Below are 21,285 nucleotides of genomic sequence, written 5' to 3'. Positions count from 1 at the left end.
TCTTAATTTAGAAGAGGAATCGAGCGTAATGTGTCCAAGTTGTGGATAATGCAAGCTAAGCAGAGGGCAGGGGATGTAGACAGACTAAGTGAAAGTGCAAGGATGTGGCAATGGTATATCCTATGGAAAAATGTAAGGTAGGGAAATGGAAAGGGTGAATGCTTTTTCAAAAGTGTTGGTATTCACAGAGCACCTTTGTGTCCTTGTGCACTGTTAATGTGTAGGGAAACCAAGTAAGACAGTAAAAATAAAATGGTCTTTAATGTAAGAGGATTTGAATGCAAAAGTAAGAGAGTTCTGCAATTGTGTAGATCCCTAGTGAAACTGCATCTGGATAATGTATAGAAGTCCAACCTTCCCAGCTTAAAAAAAAAATTAGCTTGCAGTAGAGTGCATTGCACACTCATCTGATTAATTTCTTGGATCAGGGGATAGACATCCTGTTGATCAGACTAGGGATATTGAGTTTAGAAGAATGATTCTGATCTGGATTCTTGTTCTGAGGCTTCTTTTCACCAGCAGTTGAGATACTTCAGAGGGTCTCAGCAGATCCTGTCTGGCTAAAGTGTTAGACAGCCTGCAGAAATAGGAGAAGAGGATCAGCTCCCAGTAGCACATCAATGGGCCAGATTTGTTGGTGGGCAAGAGTCTGAGGGGCAGGGGTTTTGAGTGAACTTGTTGATTCAACCAATTTCAGACCACTAAAGATGGTAAGCACTAGTCCTGACTGCTCTTCTGAGGGCCAGGCAATATCTGTTGATGTCAATGCTTAAAAGAAGCAGAAAATCTATGGTTGCATAGAAATGGAATGATTGGTGGGGTCACGAGAGGGCCAGGGAGTTGTGAAGGGAATGGCCACTTTGAAACACTAAAAGGAGATGGGAGGTGAGGTGATGATGGTCTGGTGGCATTCTGAAGGGACTGTTTCCTTCACAACCCACTGATCCACTCTCCTGTCGTCTGCCTTGTCCATTTCCTCTTCTGTCCCACTATTCAGGGATCCAGTCTGTCCTTCCAATGGAAGTAAAAAAATCACTGAAAATTAATTCAATTTGGATTTGGAACTGTGTGATCTCCTTGACAGTGGAGAATCCAAATGTAGATGTGACCACCACTCTGTAGATCACCTGTATTCAGTCTGCAAGGCTGACCTTCAGCTTCATTGTCTGCCACTTTATTTATTCCACCCTAATTTTTTTGTTACAATGAGGCTCTTGTCAAGAAAAACAGAGTGATTTAAAGAGGGTTTTGTGAATGACTGGGATGCAGGACTATATTGGAAAAGTGCAGGCTTCAAACCATCTGCATAGGAAAATGCAGAACCAGCCGAGTGTCAGAAAAACTGGAATAATTAACACAAAAAATTGGTCCTGAGCGATGGAAACGATATTTGTACAAAGTCATCTATTGCATTCAGAACTTGGATTGAATCAGGGTATATGGGGTAAGGCAGAGAATAGTGTTGAGGTAAGAGATCAGCCTTGATTTTCAATGCTAGAGCAGACTCAAGTGTTGAATTGCCCAATCCTGCTCCAATTTCTAATGATCTCATTGAAACATACAAAATTCTTTCTGGACTTCACTGGACAGGTACATGGATGATGTTTCCATTGGCTGGATTGTCTGGAAAGAGGGCCAAATCCACATCAGGACTGAAATTAGACTTTTATTTTGCCTACAGAGGGGTGAACTTTTGGAACACTCTACCCACAAAGTAGAGTGTTCCAAAAATTGTCAAGTGTATTCTCAATTGGTGGGGGGGTTTGCAGTTTGGGGTTGGTGCAGGAAAGTGGTAAAAGATCAACCACTGTCTTGTTGAACAGAGGTGCAGTTATGAGGGACTGAATGGCCTGTCTTGCTTCTCGTGTTATATACACAATTAAATTCTTGAAAGGAACATTTATATAACTCTGGTTTATGAATAAATTGGACAGTTTGAATTTAATTTTAAGGAGCTGATCTATTGAAGATACATTCATAAATCTTATTTGTTGCACATTTATTACTTGCATGGGAAATCTTGAGGTCAATATATTGGGCTCATATTGACCCTTAACTAAGAACACAAATGCAGCAAAAAAAGCTATCAATTACTAGAAAGCAACTGGGTTAATGTCCTTCAAGTGTAACAAGGCTGAGAGGCATGTCATCGCTCAGCATTGACGTGGTAATCAGTTACATGTCACAAGTTAATATCAACATTTTGCGGCATTTGATTGCACTTTTATTCAAAGTCAGTCACTGGAAGAAAACTTTCTTCGTAATCCTAACTACCTTAAATAGCAAATCAGGAGAAGGAATTAATAAAAACCGTGGGCTTTTTGTTTCTTTGGTTTTGTGTTTTAATAAGATTGTCTGTGTATGAATATTAAAGAGAGAATATTACTATTTTACACTGTAGTTGTACACCAAGATAGTGCTACTATTTTCAATAATTATTATTGAATTGTTGTTGACTGCAGAACATTGAACTGCGTTTCACTTTTTAACTTTGTTTTCAAACTCTTCTGCAGGTGACTGAATCTCTGGATGTCTCCATGGAATTGGGTTGCTTTTTGGCTGGGGCATTAATTTCATCACAAGGTTACAATGCAACAGAGGAAGTGATGTTGTGTATGGAACCTATACGAGATTTTCTGGCCATCATTTTCTTTGCATCTGTTGGTAATTAGCACTACTTTAGCCGGTTTGGGAATGATGTGCTTATAACTTGCACTTAAATGTTATTTATTAATGATCAGGAATTTAGTCAGATAATGAGGTATGCAATTGTGGCTAATACATACACTTGAGAACACAAGTTTTAAGTTTAAAGTTTGTCTTCTGTGAGCAGATTAACGAGTTATCTCTAAAGTTCCTACAGATGTATGAAGACGCATGTACAGAGTACCAAGCAAGGGTAGCATGACAAGCACGGCTGCAGAAGAAACTGTTTTTAAGCCTATTAGTGCATGTTTTCACCCTCTTAAGACTTCTTCCAGATGGGAGGAGGGAGAAGAGAGTGTGTCCAAGGTGTGATGAGTCCTTCAGTAGGTTGGCTGCCTTTCCAAGGAAGCGAGAGATGTAGTTTGAGTCCATTGGAGGGGAAGGAAGTTTACATTAGGCTCTGAGCTGCATTCGCTACCTTTTGCAACTTAAGCAGCTCCCTTCTATGCTGTGATACATTCAGCAAGTACGCTTTCAGTGATGCATCTGTAGAAGTGGTTAAGGCATTGTTGCCATTTCTTGACTGTTAAGTCAATGCGCTTGTCCCAGGTCAGGTAATTGGAGATATTTACCAGAGTTCTGCATTACAGCCATTCATATTACTCTTTGAATCATTCTTTTTCTTGACAAGGGCCTCATAACACCGTTTGGGGGTGGGGGTGGGGGGGTGGAAGAGAGGCGCACAATAAATAGGTCAGAGTGGAAGTGGGGTGGAGAACTAAAGTGGCAGGAAAAAAACCTCGAGGTCAGCCCTACAGACTGAATGCAAGTAGTCTGCAGAGTTGTGTCACATCTGTGTTTGATTTCTCCACTGTTGAGATCACACAGTAAGTACCAATGCAGATTGAATGAATTGTGAGTGAATTTTTACTTCCATTGGAAGGACTGATTGGATCCCTGGATGGTGAGAAGGAAATGGACAAGGTTACCACAGAAGAGTGGGTTGTGAAGGAATCAGTCCCTTCAGAATTCCATGAGACCCATCGTCACCTCCCCGCTTCTTATAATGTTCCAAAGTGGCCATGCCCTTCGCAACTCCCTGGTCCTCACATGTGCCCATCAATCATTCCATGGAACCATAGGTAATACCTCGTTGTAGTTTTCTGGACTTTCAAATTTATCAGGTTCTGGTAACTTGCTTCTTTTGTTAGTATCAAAACTGGCCAGTTCTGGCATAGGTCGTGCAACTTCCCCATGGATGGTCTATGAAGGGTCTCCAGCCTGAAACATTAACTCTTTTTCTTTGCAGCAATTTCTCATTTTGTTTGATTCCAGCATTTACTGTTCATTTGATTTTCCTTTCGAGTTTGTTTTATTGCTGTTAATAAAGCCATATTAGTGATATCATGTAACGAATTAAGTAAATGCCATGTCTACATGGTAGCTAATAAGTACCAGCTGTGTTTTGAAGTTAGGTTCTGAGCTGCATGTAATTACACATGATTATTATTCCTCTCTTCGCAGGTCTTCATGTGTTTCCGACATTTGTGCTTTATGAACTGACTGTCCTAATGTGCCTTACACTGGCTGTGGTGATATCCAAGGTAACCTGGTTAATGCCAGTCTTGAGGAAGACTGACAAAACTTTCTCAGATTGATCAGAGTATTTCTGTTTTTTAAAATTTGAGTTTTTAGGATTTTTAGACCTTCAATGCTTTTCCTTTTATAGAATTAAGAAAAATTCTCTGGCATTGTTATGGTACATTTGTTGCCTTGAGGATTCCAGGGATGGCTATGTGAATACACCATGACGTGAAATTCATTATGCAGACCGTATTCCACCTCCTATCATTTTCAGACTTGTGCATTGTTACCTCCAAGTTTCTCAGTTCTTGCCTCATTAAGATTGTACTTGGAACTAATGTATTAATTGTACTTAAATTTAATTCAGATTGTTACCAGTTGCTGCTACCTTTGATCAACCACCTGATGACTATCTTTAGCTTATTAAGTGAGAGTCTTTTGAGCGTATCCAGGAAACTCAAATAGAATTTAAGAGTGTATTTTTACAGCAAACCTGGGTGTGAATCTTAAAGGATACTAAATATGCTACCATTATGGTTTTTAAAAAGTCCTTCTCCTTCTGTGAAGTCAGTCATACACACAAAACAGGCCTTTTGATTTAACTCCTCTATGCCAACGAAGTTGATGTTCTGGGTTTGTTCCATTTCCCTGTTTCTTTTTTCCTTGGCTTGGCTTCGCGGACGAAGATTTATGGAGGGGGTAAAAAGTCCACGTCAGCTGCAGGCTCGTTTGTGGCTGACAAGTCCGATGCGGGACAGGCAGACACGATTGCAGCGGTTGCAGGGGAAAATTGGTGGGTTGGGGTTGGGTGTTGGGTTTTTCCTCCTTTGCCTTTTGTCAGTGAGGTGGGCTCTGTGGTCTTCTTCAAAGGAGGTTGCTGCCCGCCAAACTGTGAGGCGCCAAGATGCACGGTTTGAGGCGTTATCAGCCCACTGGCGGTGGTCAATGTGGCAGGCACCAAGAGATTTCTTTAGGCAGTCCTTGTACCTTTTCTTTGGTGCACCTCTGTCACGGTGGCCAGTGGAGAGCTCGCCATATAACACGATCTTGGGAAGGCGATGGTCCTCCATTCTGGAGACGTGACCCATCCAGCGCAGCTGGATCTTCAGCAGCGTGGACTCGATGTATTTGGTATTTCCCTGTATTTGGTTCCTATTTTTCTAAGCTCATCTATCGGTCCAAGTGCTGATCAATGCTGAGGTGCCAGTGGGTTTTTTTTCTCTTAAAGAATTTCCTGATCATGTAAGAATACAGATCATGGAAATACCCTGTGCAGCACAATGTAATGACCCAAATTCATTGAGAATGGTGTCTGAGCAGTAATATGGACAGACTTCTAATGTTTTTTTTCCCTCTCTCCTAGTTCATCTTGGCTGTACTGGTCCTCTCTCTAATTCTACCAAGAAATAGCAGATACATCAGATGGATTGTTTCTGCTGGCTTAGCACAAGTCAGTGAGTTTTCTTTTGTTCTGAGTAGTCGGGCCCGCAAATCAGGGATAGTCTCTCGAGAGGTAAATTGCTTTGGAATTGTTCAGCATCAGTTTAAATGTTGCAGCGATGTATTCTGCGTCGTGGCAATGCTGTATTATACACAACAAGATCCAAAATGAAGCTAATTAACATATTCTTTCTCTACAGGTGTACCTTCTCATTCTCAGTGTCACTACCTTAAGCCTTTTACTTGCCCCTGCATTGTGGAAAGGAGCTATTTTGAAATGTGCACCTAAACCAGATAGGCGATCAACCACATGATGCAAGATAGAGACTTCCAATCATATAATTTGTTAAACATTAGTAAATAATGTTCTCTCCTGTCCTCTGGGTTTCTTCAAGGGATTTTCTTGCCGAAAGCCATACCATTAGAAGTACGGAAGACCGTTTTCCCTGGCTTGACTCATTGTCTTTCCTATGCCTTTCAGCAACAACTGGATTCAGAAGGGCCGGGGTCACTTTGAATCCATTGCTAGAACACATTGTATGTGCTGCTTCATATTTCTGATCTTCAAATGAGGAAATGGGTGTCAGAGCAAAATTATGCTCAAAAGTGTTGAACGTTATAATGTATTTGACGATTAGCAATCAAGAGAAAGAATAAGATGTTTCTTTTAATAGGTATGCTTTGATTTTTGGATACTGGTTATGTTCTTTTTGGGAGGTGCTTAGAGCTGTGTTCACCAGATTGGTTGTATGTAGCACTCTACTGAATTTGAATTTATGGTTGTTAACTGTGTCATAACTAATCTCAACCAAATTATCTGCCTTGATTGTGTATCAAAAGATGCGGTGCTTCTTTATAATTTACTGCTTCCATCTCTGCTATCTGTGGTGTGCACCTAATTTTAGTGTCAGCTGAATTATAACTGGCTCCCATTGGCCTTGTCAGTCATTTATAAATATTGTGACAAGCTGAGGCCCTGGTAGAGATGTCTGGGAATGCCACTATCAAGTTGCTAAATAATGTACAGATCCTTAAACCTGTCCCTCCCCTCCACTTTCCGAGTCCTGGATTCTAACTTGTTTGTGACCGTCTTTTTCAGGCAGTGTATCACATGTCATAATTTGACAAGGAAGTGCTTGCTTGATTTATTCCTTGGCATCTTAATGATTTCACTGCTGCCTTCTGTACCTTGCTTCGATGTCTCTGTCTGCATTGTGCTACTTCATATCACCTCTTTGTACAAAACTTAATCTTAGACATGGCAATGGCCTATGGGAGTTGGGGAAGAGAGGAGCATAGTTACAGAGTTGAAATAGTTTTTTCCCTATCACTCCACCACACAGGAGTGACATCAGCACAGCAGTATCCATGTTAGTAAGTGTTTGCTATTCTAAATACTTTTGAAGTTCAATGGTATAGTCACCCCTGAGTCCATTGTCATTGAATTCCTGGTGATCACTAGCCCCTTTCACACTTGCATCCTAGTAAATTGGCCGTTCAGTGTTCTGGGATAGGAATGGGGGTTTGGCCTTTCATGCTAGACCACTCCTAACACACTTGCAAGGGTTTATCCCCGGCATTTGGTCTGTTCTACCTTTAATAGGAAGTGCCCATTTCACACTTGCCTGATCTCAATGCCAGCGTCTGCAGACGCCGGGGATTGTACTAGGGAACGAGGCTGGCAATCCCTGGTGTGAAATGACGTCATCTGACCCCGATGTTGAGCAGATTTTGCTTTCACACTTGCCACTTTAAAGGCTGATTGGCGTTTGATTCCTGGGATCACTGGCAAATGTGAAAGGGGCTTCTCTTGACTAGAAATTTAACTAGACCCAGCCAGGATCTAAAGAACAGGTCAGGGTTTGCATACCTTGAGGCAATTAACTTGCTTCCTAGCAAGTTAAAGCCTTTCCACAATCTACAATCTACACGTCACAAGTCAGGAGTGTGATTGAATACTCACTACTTGCCTAGATTAGGGGAGCACCAAAAGTAAGCGGCAGGATTGACAAGACACACCATCCACCACCCGAAACATTAATTTCTTTCACTGTCAATGCATAGTGGCTGCAGCAAGTACACTTGAAAGAATGGCACTGCAGTTACTCACCCAGCCTACTCCCAATACATTCACCACCAAGAGGGGCAAGGATAGCAGGTGAGTTATCCTGAATTGGAAATATAATCCGTGACCCTTCTTCATTAGCACAAGGTCTTCAGCAATATCAGAGGAGTGCCTTCACCCAAAGGATTGCAGAGGTTTGAGAAGACACCTTAAAGGCAACAAGAGATGAGCAATAAATGCTGGCCTTTCTCCTGAAGTCCAGATCCTGAAAAACAAATTTTAGATTCTGATGAAATCCAAAAGATAATCCTAAATTGGCTACTCTTTGTAAGTTGATATTCTATGGATTTTTTTTTAAAAGTTTGGCTTCTGAATGATCAAGATCCCAACTCTGGCATTTCTCAATTATAGACACCAGTCCCTAAATATTGCACTGACTTTGAAGAACTTTGCCAGGAGTTTCCTCCATTCTTCTGAGGAAAGAAGCCCTGGATGCACTACATATGATATATTGATTGAGGTTATGGCAGCTGATCGATAGGACATGTTGGAAATTATCATTGGTAATGATTTGCATTTTCATTTTGAATAATTTTGAATTAAAATAACCTTCTGTGTTTATCTGTTTAGAGCTTTGTGGAACTTTGATAGACATATAAAACCATCTGAGCCAAAACAAATTACATCACAATTGGCTGTCACTGTGATTTATACTGTTCCTGTTAAGAATTTTCAAAATAAAACAAATAATTTGAAAATTAACAATTTTAAATCATTGTTTATCTCTAATGTAACTCTGTTGATTAATCAAGCTGCTTTGGGACTACTTATGACCATAAACCTCTTTCAAATTCTAAGAGGTGGAATACCTTTTGCCAGTATCTGTGCAAATTAGATTTAAATATTTTGCCCAGAAACCCTTAAATACTGTACCTAGCACTTTATCATTGTAATTTTAAACTGAATGTTTAGGTTTAATTTTTTTCAATTTTAAAATTTAGACATACACCACTGTTACAAACTATTTCGGCCCACGAGTCCGTGCCGACCAGTTCACACCCAGTGCATTTTGAACGGTGGGAGGAAACCGGAGCCCCTGAGGAAAACCCACACAGACATGGGGAGGACCTACAAACTCCTTACGGACAACTTGGGATTTGAACCCCAGTCCCAATTGTTGGCCCTGTAAAGACATTGTGTTAACTGGTATGCCAACCGTGCCACCCTTTATGCTTCAGTTCAGAGCTTTAAAGGTTGTCTGAGGAGTAATTATTTTACTGGAGGGTGATTGGAATCTGAAACACACTGATGGTGTAGGCAGTCACTCTTATATTTAAACGTATAGATGAGCACTTGAGTTGAAGGCCTTGTCTCTCTACTCTGTCCTGAACCACCGAGAGAATGACACCACATACACAAGGCTGCTGTCCATAGTTTTCAGCTCGCCGTTTAATATGATCATTCCCCAGAGGATGGTGGAGAAGTTGTCCTTGCTGGGACTCAACACCCCTCTCTATAACTGGATTCTGGATCCAAATGTAAAGTTCACCATCTGTTTGGGTCAGTAGCAGAATGTCAAACACTGTCACACTGAGCACCGGTGCCCCTCGGGGCTGTGTAATGTGGCAATTTTAAACCCCCGAATCACTGGCAAGTGTGAAAGGGTCTTCTATTGACTATAATCCCAAGTCAATTTTTATAACGAGTTTACTGTTCCACAGGACCTTTCTGACGCATCTACTGAGCATCTTAAAGAAGCCATGGGCAATGGAATGGGTAATGATGGAAATAAATATTGTAGCCTTGGCATCACCTTCATTTTAACACAGTTAACTCTACCCAACAAAGTTATGGGCAGAGTTCTCCATCTACCGAGGTTCTCCTCAATTTTCCAGAGCAAAGGGAGATAATCGAGTTTGTATAAGTTGTATTATCCCCAGGTATTTAATGTCTTCTTGTGACCATTCGAATTGACTTCCCTGTCCGCATCCAGAGCTACGCCCTTTCCTAGATCCACCTTGACTGTGCCAGATGTACTATATTAAGCAATCTAACCATATTGTTTGATGATTGCCACTTTTCTACAAATTTGATTTGGATTCATTAATTTCAGCAAATACACCACCAATCTATTAGCCAATGCCTTTGCTACAATTTTGTAATCTGTATTTAATAATGAGATGGGCCTATAAGAGGAGGGATTCATTGTGTTCCTACCTTTATTTGAACCTCTTCCGCCCTCACCTGCCAGGACAAAACTTTATAGACCCTCTCCCCAGCTCGTAATACTGTTGTCTAGATCTTAAGAACAATTTTTTGGTCTTGTATGTTTGCAGTGTATTATATTTGAGCTTTTTATTAATTAAGTGCCTGTATTTTTCTTCTGAATCTGTTCTTTGATAGTCTTTTTCCAATTGGGCCATTCCAAATTTTTGATCTCCTTCTTGTGTCCCTTTTTGATACCTTTGGTATATCCAAATAATCTGGCCCCTTAAATAAGCCTTCAGTGCATCCCATATTAGGAAATTATCATCAGCAGAGGGACAGTTCGTCTCACCGAACAATTCTATCTGACTTTTTATAAACCCACAAAAATTCCAGTTTTCTCAACAGCATCAAGTTCAGGTGCCATTTATGTGCCCTTACCTGCTTATCTGGCATTATGGTGGCCAGAGTCAAGGGGGACTGGTCCAAGAGCAATCGTGTCCTGTACTTGGTCTCCACTATCCTACTCTCCAACTGGGCAGATGCCAAAAAAGATCATTTCTGTGTGTTGGGATCCTGTTGTCTCAAGTAAAAGGAATAATCCCTTTGTCTCAGCTTCAGCCTTTTCCAGGCATTATTAAAATCAGCTCTTTCATCAAGGCCAGCGTGGACTTCAGCACCCTGGTTCTTGTAACTTTTGCCTAAAGGCAATAGGTTTAATAGGTTTTAAATCTGAGTTAATTGGAGGGTGTTCTGGAATTCAACTGAATCTGTCTCCTGGAGGCGACTTCACACAAAGAGTGCGCGCCTCCTCGGCCCACCCATGACGTCTCCTGATTGACGTTCAAAGTGATCAATGAAAGAGAGGCGAGGGAGCCTCGACTCGAACCTGATTGGCCGAGGAAAGTGAGGGAGAGAGGAAAGCGAAGGCCCGCCCCCTCAGTGGGAGCTGCCGGGCGAGACAAGATGGAGGCTCTGCAGTGCTTGTCGGGTCCCGAGCAGCTGGAGGACGCGGCCTACGCCGGCGCCTTGCTCCGGGAGCTAAAGTCCTTTTATGATGCGCGGCTGCTGGTGGACGTGACGCTGGAAGTGGACGGTGGGAGCCGATTCCTGTGCAACCGGAACGTGCTGGCGGCGGCCAGCCCCTACTTCAGGAGCATGTTCACGGGCGGCTTGTTCGAGAGCAAGCAGCAGAGCGTGACCATCCACGACGTGGACTCCGACTCCATGGCGCTCATCATCGACTACTGCTACACCGGCCGCGTCACCGTGTGCGAGGCCAGCGTGCAGAGGCTGTACGTGGCCGCCAACATGCTGCAGCTCGAGTACGTCCGCCAGGCCTGCGCCGCCTTCATGGCGAGGCGCCTCGACCTCTACAACTGCGCCGGCATCTTAAAGGTGAGCCGATCCCCACCCCGCCCGCATCTCCTTCCCGCCCGCCATGGTGGGGCCGAGGGATAAACTCGCCAGGAGGGAGCCCGGGGAATCTTCATATCCACGGAAGGAGTTGTGGGGAATCCTTTACCCCCCCCCCCTCGCCCCGCCACATAGAGAGGGAACAGTGGGACGACCCCCACCCCCCCAGAGAGGAAACGGGGAATTTCTCCCACTCCCCCGAGGTGGGGGGGAGGGAGGGGCTTCTTTCCCCTTTCCCAGTCTTGGCAATGATTATTGGATAATTTATTTCTATTTGTTGCATTAATTCAACCATTCCTCTTCAATGGTGTGGGCTTCCAAGTTTGAAAATAGACTTCTTTTTTTACAATGTTTTAATGCCCTGTCTCTAATTGAAGTTCTATTGTGTTCGTATATACTGTTCCTAACAGACTGATAATCGTATTGCTGCAAGCTCGTGAGGTCGTCAGAAGGCTCTCTCTACGTCGGAGAGACTGGGCGCAGATTGCGAGATCGCTTCACTGAGCACCTTCGCTCCATCTGCATCAGTGACCGAGACCTTCCAGTAGCCAACCATTTCAATTCTGTCCCACTCCCATACTCACAGGTCTCTTCATGGCCTTGTGTCCTATCCCACCAAGACCACTGCAAATTGAAGAACGACACCTGATTTTCCATCTGGGCACCCTCCAGCCAGATGGCATTATCGTGGACTTTACCAGTTTCTGCTAACCTCCTCCCTCCCCTTTTCAGTTCTCCCTCTCTTCACCTAGCCATCCCTCCTCTCCTTGATTGCTGCTGTCCCCTCCCTTCCTTCTCCACCTATCATCTCCAACCTTTGCAACTCTTTCCCCCCCACCACTCTTGTTCGGATGTCTGCTGACATCCATTCCTTGATGAAGGGCTCAAGCCTGAAAAATCAGTTATGTATTTATATCTTTGCTATATGGACATTGTTTGACCAGCTGAATTTTTCCAGCATTGTTTTAACTTTTTTTAATGTTCTTTCATTCATGGCAATCTGCCTGCTCCCTCTGCAAGGAATCTCACATTTATCACATATCACCATATACAGCACAGAACAGGCCAGTTTTGCTTGCTGATTTTTGTGTCCAGTTCACCTGGTCCAATCAATAGTCCGTGCTTCCCAATTTATACCCAATTAGCCTATTCTTCTGGTACATTTCGAATGGTGGGAGGAAACTGGAGCCCCCAGGGAAAACTCACGTAGAACGGACGAACTCCTCACAGATAGAACTCTGAATCAGATTGCTGGTACTGACAAGGCATTGTGCTAACCACTACCCCAACCATTCCCCAAGTATCCTCCACAGAAACATGCTGAAATTGTGTTCTCACTCCTCAGCACAAGATTCTGTGCAGTTTGATTGGAAACTAACACATTAAGAAAATTCTCAGAAAGTTCATTTAGATTGTAACATTTTGGGGTGCAAAACATGAGTAATTTGAAATGTGACGTTGGAAGTATAGACTTTTTGGGAGGAAAGGTTGACTTTAGATTACGTTTCTTAAAACTCGGACAGTGATCTGGAATTTTCTTGACTTTGTCAGGGTTTATTTATTGATTAATTATGATCTAAGAACTGCTACTTTACACAATTGCCTTTACAAACTTGGTGGTCCATGAATCTTTTTCTAGTCAGTTATTTTTGCATTCCTCAGAGAATTTGTTTAGAACTATGCTCTGGCTTTTTCATCCATAAAGATGTCATATTTTTAATTTGTCCCTTTGAGATGAGTCCAGCACTGAGGAAGTGCATATTGAGTATTGTGTGCTCCCATCTGACAGATTATTTATCGAAAACAAGGGATATCTTTCAACAAACCCTGCCAAAGTACATGAATAGACAGGTGGATCTAAGAATTATGTATGTATTTCAAAAAGTGTGTGATTAGCAGAGGCATCTTGAGGATGTGATCAATGTATTTGTGAAGACTGACATGTCAAAAAGTTTACATCAAATTTGTAACTGATTTCCTTGTCTTAGTTTGCAGATGCTTTTGACAACGTGGAACTGAAAGAAAAAGCACTCGCTTTCATCGCTCGGAACTTGCAGCATTTGTACAGAACGGAGGAGTTGTGCGAGCTTTCACTGGAACAGATTAAAGAGATCCTTAAGATGGATACACTGGATGTTGACAGTGAGAGGAAGGTGTGTATAGTGGCAATTCAGTGGATTGAATCAAATATCAGTGAGCATGCTGCACATGCACTTGACGTATTGAAATGTATAAGGTGGCATCATTTCAGTGAGAAGGACAGACTGTACATCGATCCACTTAAATCTCCGATGTTTGTCAAAAACAAAACGCTTGTTTCCATTTTAGACGACCTTTCTGCTCCCAAATGTGCTGATGTCCCTTCCAGTCTTCACAGCTCTTCAAAAAGGATTGGATTTAGTGCTAAGGAAATGATTATATTTTTTGGTCATCGAAAGGAGCCTTTCCTCTGTTATGATCCATATTCTGGTGACATTTATGCTATGTCTTCACCTTTGACTAGTCCAGCCCTTACAAAGTCCATCAGTTCACTTGCTGTCTGTGTTTCACCGGACAATGACATCTTTTTGGCCGCACAGCCATGTAAACAACTCTGGGTATACAACGCAGTTCAGAATAGCTGGCAACAACTCGCAGAGCGACTGCTGGCAAGAGAAGGGATGGATGTGGCCTATTTGAATGGATACATTTACATCCTGGGTGGTCGAGACCCCTCTACAGGCCTGAAGGTTAAAGAGGTTGAGTGCTACAGTATTCAGAGAAACCAATGGACTTTTGTGGCACCCTTGCCTCATGCTTTGCACTCGTTTGAGCTGATTACAGTTGGAGATTGCTTGTATGCAGTTAATAATAAGAGGATGTTATGCTATGTACCAGAGAGGAATCAGTGGCTGAATTGTGCTTCCTTAAAGCGGAGTGAGTTCCAGGAAGCTTGTGTTTTTAATGATGAAATTTATTGTATTTGTGACATCCCGGTTATAAAGGTTTATAACCCTTCAAAGGGTGAATGGCGAAAGATCAGTGATATTCCCATCGATGCCAACATCCACAATTTCCAAATAGTTTGTCATGGCAACAAACTGCTTCTTATAACCACCATAGTCCCACAGTGGAGGAAGAACAGAGTGACTGTCCATCAATACGATGCAAACAGTGATCAGTGGGTCAACATTGGTACAATGTTGGGTTTGCTACACTATGACAGTGACTTTGTATGCCTTTCAGCACGGCTCTACCCTTCGTGCTTGGAGCCCGGGCAGAGCTTTATTAGCGAGGAGGATGATATCCGGAGTGAATCAAGTGCAGACTGGGATTTTGAAGGCTCAAGTGACATTGACTCTGATTCGGGAAGCTCAAGTTCATTTTCAGATGATGATTGGCAGCCACCAGGAGGGCTGAGAGTGGAAAGAATACAGCAAAATGGCCACTCAGTCCCTCCAGATAACAGAGTTCCTCATATGAATGGCCAGATTGGGAACTAACCAGCTCTATTTTAAATGTTCATTAATAGGGGGAATGGGGTCGAGTCAGAAATAGTGAAAAGTTACTAGTATTTTTTTTGGATTGCAGATATGGTAGTTTTTGGCAGATACAGTTATATTTTTTGGCAGAATGTGTTGGTGTCTTTGGAAGAACTGGAAAAATAAAAATTACATTGAAACTGATTTTTCTTATCAGGAGGTACACCATGAATTAGTTTTCCATTGTGGTCTGCAGGTTCACCACACCATTTTGAAAATTATAGTGATGTGGGGCAATTTAAACTATGTTCGCAATTGTCCTTGGTTAAAGTGGAGGTTTGAGGTAACGTGTCCTAAATCTTTGCTTTTACATTGTACATCCATATGCAATGCTTACACAAAGCTTTTATGATAAATTCAATGGCGAATCCATGAAGAATTAGTAATGCGATAGTGGTCTTGCAATTGGAGTGGCGTGTGGATTTCTTTTAAGCGTTGAATTATTTCATCTCTGGAGAAGAAGGGAAACAGCTGTGATTTATTCAAGATGAATTCTCTTTCAAGAATGAGAATTCCAGAGTTTTGTACTTCATAGGTCGACCATTTGGGTAATTTGCTAACTTTAATGAAATTGAGTAACTCAGCAAGTTCATGGTGTTTTTTCAGATTGGAAGTAAACATAAAATTAGTAATTTTCTGTACCTCCTTTCTAGAATGGATAGTTTAGTGTAAAAAAAAAATCTTTATTGAAAAAATATTTAAACCTAGACTAACGGTCACCATTGAGAAGTTTTTCACGTATATTTCTATAAATTTGTAATCTGTTGTATTTTTCTGAAAATCTATAAGATGACTGGTGCAACGAAGGCAAATTTGAACCTACGTGACCTACATTTAAAAAAAAGTATATATCTGCCTGCATGTAGTGCGGAGCACAGGAAGAGGCTGTTTGATCCTTTTGTGTTTACTGACTTCTGGCTAAGGGCAAATTTCTGTCTCTTGCCAACCACACTAGCCAGCTCTTGTCATTTGCAGAACAGGTGCAGTGGAATAATCCCTAGAGAATCTCTTGACAAGAGTTATGGCAGGAAGGTAAGATGCATCCTAACCATGCCACAGAACAGTGGATTCTCCATTTGATGTTTATAATAGCCGAAAAGCCTGTGTAAATGTCTTTGTGAAACTTGTTCACTCTGGCCACTTTAAGTATTCCAATGTTGTGCTGAAGCTGGTAGAAGCAGATGAGAATTTAAAAAATTGACATAGCATCCAGTTGAATAGAAAATGTGATAATGAGTAGCTATTGTCTCATATCTGCTTCATAATATCTTTCTGGCTCTGCCTGTTTCTTTTGTCACTTTATAGCTGTATTGAAAGAGGCTTTGGTGGAATGCATGATTGAAACTTTCAGCGACTAAATGAGATAATTTTTTTATGTGAAAATATTTTCTTGATTTATAAACAGTGATATACAGTAAAATCCCTGTATCTGGAATTCAAGCAATCAGTAGCCTCAAGCAACCAGCAAAACAAATTGCGCAAAATGAGTACCAGTAGATAAAACATACAAAAGTTTAAAATTAGTGGTCAGTTTGCCAATCTACACAACAATCAAGCAACTGGCAATTTCACTTATCTGGCATCTACCAATCCTCATATGTGCTAGATACTGGGTTTTAACTGGAGTAAACTGAATTAAGCAGTTTAAATGCAACACTAAATAGACATGACTTGTTGAATTCATTATACAATATTTCTTCCTTAAGTTCAATCATTTTAAAACTTTTTTAATCCCGGGCAAATGGAATGAGGGATTTCAAATGGACATTTTAAAGGAAATGACTAACAACTTGGAAATTCACCCTCCTCTGCCATAGAAGTAACTTGTATATATGCCTTCAGCTTTAAAATATATATTATTGGCTGCTTGCATAAGGGAATGTTTGATTAGAGGAAGGGTGAGGGTGTGTCAGTGATCAGGGAAGTTTAAAAGGAAGCTCAAGTTTATTCTCATAGAAGAAACCTTCTCACTGTATTAGGTATTTCATGATTGGTTTAGAAAATTTCCTTGCCCTCCCCACCCCTCTCAATTTGGCCTTCAGTGCAGAGGTTTATCATTGGATATTGGAGTACAGTGCTTCAGGTTTAACATTGTGTAGGAAGGAAGTAAATACTTTGATATTGAAATAATGTACAGATTGATAGGCCTAGTATAATATGAATTCAATATTATCAATTTTTTTTTTGCTTTTCCTAAAAAAGCTCAGAGGACATGATGGTTTTTTCATGAGCACCAGGCAATGGGATCAAACTTGTAGATGGAGTGGACGTGGAGGGAATGTTTCCTATGGTGGAGAGTCTGCAACCCAAGGGCACAACCTCCGAGTACAAAAATTTCCCTTTAGAACAGAGATGAGGAGGAATTTCTTTACTGAGAAGTGACAAATCATTTGGAATTCATTGCCATGGACAACAGTGGAGACCAAGACATGGTATATTTAAGGTTGAGGTAAATAAATTGATTAGGAAGGGAATCCAGGGTATATGGGAGAGGCAGGAAAATGCAGTTGTAAATTAGCCAGGATGGACTGAATGGCCAATTCTGACTTGTAACATGGTTTTGCACAAAAGCTACACAATGTTACCATGGGTGGGATCCACTTTACCATGGGTGGGATCCACTTTTATGAGGAGTCAGATATTTATGATGGAGAAATCTTAACATTAAAATGGGTTGGAGGGAGGGTGGTGATTAGAACTGTTGAATTATCCATCATTTTAAATGTGCATTGCAGCTTAGTGTTTGAAAACCATTCTGTAATTCTAATGTAATTAAATGAGATACTTTTATGAAAATAATTTTCCATCTCCATCATCTAAAGTTCACCTTCCACGTAAGAGAGAGGGGCAGACTGTTGACAACTGGTTTCATTGCCACTGAAGTTAATAGGGCAGTGTTGCATCAAACCTCAACTGGGATTCCCTTTTGAAGAAAAGCTAAATTGTGTTGAAGTTATCAATATGTAACTGACATTCGAATAGTGTCAAACTTTAAGAAAGTGTCTAATGCTGGTGTTGTTAATTGGGAGCCTTTGAATGAGCCGTTTCTAGCACCAACCTGTCAAGAATTTCTAATTATTTGCTTTTGGTGGTGTTCCCCCAATCCATAATCATTTATTGTTTGTCAATACCAGAGGAATTGCCCAATTAGTGTTTAATTGGTGCACCCTTCAGCAACTTAGATTTTCAGCGTCTTCACATGGTGAAGTATTACAAGACCCCTACCCTTCATTTAAAAATCCAGTATGCAATGGAGGAAGAAAGTTGAAAGAAATACATTTATTTACTTGTGTATTGTGTTTAGAACCAGTAAGTGCAACACCAGGATGCATTTAAACAAACTTTATTGCAAATATATACTTATTTTAGATCTTTGTTTTGTACATTGATACCTTAGACTGACATCTCGTATAGTTGCTTAATGACTTTAAAGATCCATGTACTTTTTAAAAGCAGGATTCAGGCTAGGAAAGATGAAAATTAGAAGTGATCCATTGGCTTTGAGGCAAAACTCCCAGGATGATCTTTTGGGAATAGAAGGAAATGGATTATTTCTAATTTGTGGGCATTTATTGCAGCTACAGTCAACGAAAAAGGGCCACTGTGTTTAAGAGAATAGCACATTTGTATCAAATCTTTTTCAACTTTGCTCAGATCACTCATTATTTTAATAATTCAAGGGATATAGGCTTTTCAGATTGAGCCAGCATTTAATCGGCAATCCCTAATTGCCCTTGAGAAGGTGGTAGTGAGCGGCCTTCTTTAACTATTGTAAACCTTGATAATTGGAAGTTGACAAGTGCCTTAAAAAGTACCTGCCAGATCACTTTGCAAGCAAGGCAGTTCTGTTAGACCTGTTGCTTCAACTTGCTATTTATTGTCCCACAAAACACTTGCCACTGGTTCCAAGCAGCTTGTCCATCAGGAATGTTCAACCTTGCCACACTTCATCTTCTGAGGATGATTTGACTACTTCTTCCTTGATTTAAAGATCCAACAGCCTGCTTCCCCTGGCTTATTCTGGAACTCCTTCATTTTCTTTACCAAAGGTGCAGTGATGAGATTTTGCAGAGACCCAAGCTACACAAATTTTTAGGATACATGGAACTGTACCCTGAACTTATTTTTTGCCATTACTGTGTCTTAGTGTTACTACTGGCACTCGACAAATTACATTGCCTTTGTTGGCAGTTTCCACCCACCACATATCCTTATCTGACTGTTACCTTTCTTAACATATCCCCACTTTTAAAAATAACAACCAATATCTTATTTAAAAAGGTTTACATTGTGTAGGAAGGAAGTAAATACTTTAGTAGATTAAACCAAATGGCTTTTCCTCAGGACTATTTGAATGGCCTTCACAAAACCATACTAAATGACTTAAATTGTGCCCTGTGGTTTTGTAATTTACTGCCAGTTTCAGGCTGCTTGCTATGTGGATATTTTTGTGTTCTCTCAAACAATGGAACTACTACAACTAGGGAAGAACAATGCTAGATGATCACTTTTATTTATGCTTAATCCCTTAAAATTTCCCCCTTTTATCCAACCTCTGTTTCAGCCAAATTTACCACCCAGAATCTTGAGAAACGTCAGGGTGGGACAAAGTTTCTCAAATAAAACTAGTCTTCTCTCTGATTTTTACTTCATTGTCTATCTTTGTCCTTTTCCTTTTTAAAAATAAATTGGATTGTTATTGCTTTAAATGTGGCCCTATTGAGTGCATTCTACCACCCAGCTTCATTTCCTGAACTGTCCCTTTTGTTGGTATTGTCAAATGGTGGTTGAAATATTTTTAATATATTTTCAAAATTTAGCAGCTCTGAGCCATCCTTCTGTCATCCTGTTGGCTATTATGGGGGAGAGAAGTTCAATCCTTGTCCCAGGAACTGTGAAATTTAAATATTACACATGGAATGGAATGCTCTTAATGAAGCTCCTTTCACATTGCCGATTCAGTGTGGGTTAATTGGCTAATTTAGCAAGTCCATTCCCAGTAATCGTGCGGTGTGGTAGGGGGAGTTAAATTCAATCTGGCTCTGACACTTGGTGGGGGCAAGTGTCCGAGCCTGGCTGAGTTAACTCACTAACCGCCTTCTGGCAGTGTGAAAGCATTACCTGCTCTGAGGTTGTCACTGATGGAGACAGGACTACTTTAAAATGCTGGATTGCCAATTAACCAGGTAAATCATGGTGCAATGGGAAAGAGTCCCAAGTGCAGCATGCCCTGTAAGTTTTCCTGCTTCCTAGGAGGGTTGGCGGTGTGAAAGGAGCTATTGAAATTACAATTGTAAATACTTGCCTTGTTCTCTAAAGTCTCTAGAAAAGGAACTGAAATGTTGGTTATATGTCTCCTTATGGATGCTACACTTTTGTGTATTAATCTGCTCTCCTTACCAGGTTTAGGGATCTTTAAGCATTACTAGACACTAAAATGTTAAGTCAACGTCTGTGTGGGACTGGCAGTAAATCGAGGCCTTGCCTATGTTCACATCTAGTAAATAAATAAAATAGATGCTACTTATGACACTTGGGGAATTCTGGAGGTTCTAGCATTTAGACAGTTGGAAAACTGCTTTACTCAAATACCATGTTTCTAAGCCTAAATCCAATCTATTAAGTAATGGGCAGATATGAACATAGAACAGTACAGGCCCTCAGTCACAAGCTTATCTATATAAACTTACTCCATTATCAATTTAATCCTTCATTTTTTTTTAATTCCCAATATGCCTATTGAAGAATCTTTAAAAGTCTGTATTATATCAGTTTCCACCACCACTCATGGGATATGTGGAAACTTGGCTGCATGAATTCAGGTTTGGTTGGAGCAAGCAGCTTTGGAAAGTATTTCCTTTAACCTATGATTTGAGAGTAATATTACAAAAGACTTGTTTGCTGATGAGGGGACTGAGAATTGGCCATAATCTGAACCCAATTCATGAACCTTGCTGAGTTTTTCAAGAATTAAATACTTGGGTTGAACAGCATCGGGGGAGGGAAATTGTCAACAATTTGGCACAGAGCTCTTCATCAAGAACAAATTTGTGATGTTTGTAGTTTGATCAAAGAACAGCACAGTAGAGGCCCTTCAGCTGGCAGTGTTATGCTGACTTGATGTACTTGAACAACTGCCCAGAACTTCTACTGTATAACCTTCCATGTACCTGTCTATAGTCTTTTAAAGATCATATTGTACTTGCCTCCATCACTTTTATTGGCAACACATTTCCAAGCATCCACCACTCTGTGGAAAAACTTCTATCCCCTCTGTATTTTACATCCAAGGACCTAAAAAACTACACTCCCTTGTGTTCACCAGTTCAGCCCTCTCCATCAGTGCCACAATCAGGGCGTTACATGACCTGATACACTTCTATCAGGCCACCCCTCATCTGCTGTCAC

The 21,285-nt window shown here is 41.0% G+C and overlaps 3 protein-coding genes across 8 annotated transcripts in view; 2 read left to right on the top strand and 1 right to left on the bottom strand.

Moving 5' to 3' along the window:
- Positions 1-8,500, top strand: part of tmco3 (transmembrane and coiled-coil domains 3) — a 39,603-nt gene extending 31,103 nt beyond the window's left edge. For all 6 annotated transcript variants that reach the window (XM_069889552.1, XM_069889551.1, XM_069889556.1 and 3 more), the window contains 4 exons: positions 2,514-2,664; positions 4,171-4,250; positions 5,594-5,743; positions 5,871-8,500. In XM_069889552.1, coding sequence (XP_069745653.1) covers positions 2,514-2,664; positions 4,171-4,250; positions 5,594-5,743; positions 5,871-5,984 — 495 coding nt within the window. In that variant the 3' untranslated portion in view covers positions 5,985-8,500. The remainder of the gene's footprint in view (positions 1-2,513; positions 2,665-4,170; positions 4,251-5,593; positions 5,744-5,870) is intronic.
- LOC138738742 (uncharacterized) overlaps positions 1-10,929 on the bottom strand; it is a 44,932-nt gene extending 34,003 nt beyond the window's left edge. The window contains exons 1-2 of the mRNA XM_069889568.1: positions 10,382-10,929; positions 7,781-8,000 (exon numbers count right to left, since the gene is read on the bottom strand). The gene's annotated coding sequence lies outside the window, so the exon portion shown is untranslated. The remainder of the gene's footprint in view (positions 1-7,780; positions 8,001-10,381) is intronic.
- Positions 10,864-17,676, top strand: kbtbd7 (kelch repeat and BTB (POZ) domain containing 7). Its single transcript, XM_069889557.1, has 2 exons — positions 10,864-11,338; positions 13,345-17,676. Exons 1-2 carry the CDS (start codon positions 10,907-10,909, stop codon positions 14,836-14,838), a joined length of 1,926 nt encoding a protein of 641 aa, XP_069745658.1. The 5' UTR covers positions 10,864-10,906; the 3' UTR covers positions 14,839-17,676.
- The last annotated feature ends 3,609 nt before the right edge of the window (positions 17,677-21,285 follow it).

This window comes from Narcine bancroftii, chromosome 7 (assembly GCF_036971445.1).
Source record: "Narcine bancroftii isolate sNarBan1 chromosome 7, sNarBan1.hap1, whole genome shotgun sequence".
NCBI lineage: Eukaryota > Metazoa > Chordata > Chondrichthyes > Torpediniformes > Narcinidae > Narcine > Narcine bancroftii.
This window is presented reverse-complemented; position numbering and strand designations above follow the sequence as displayed.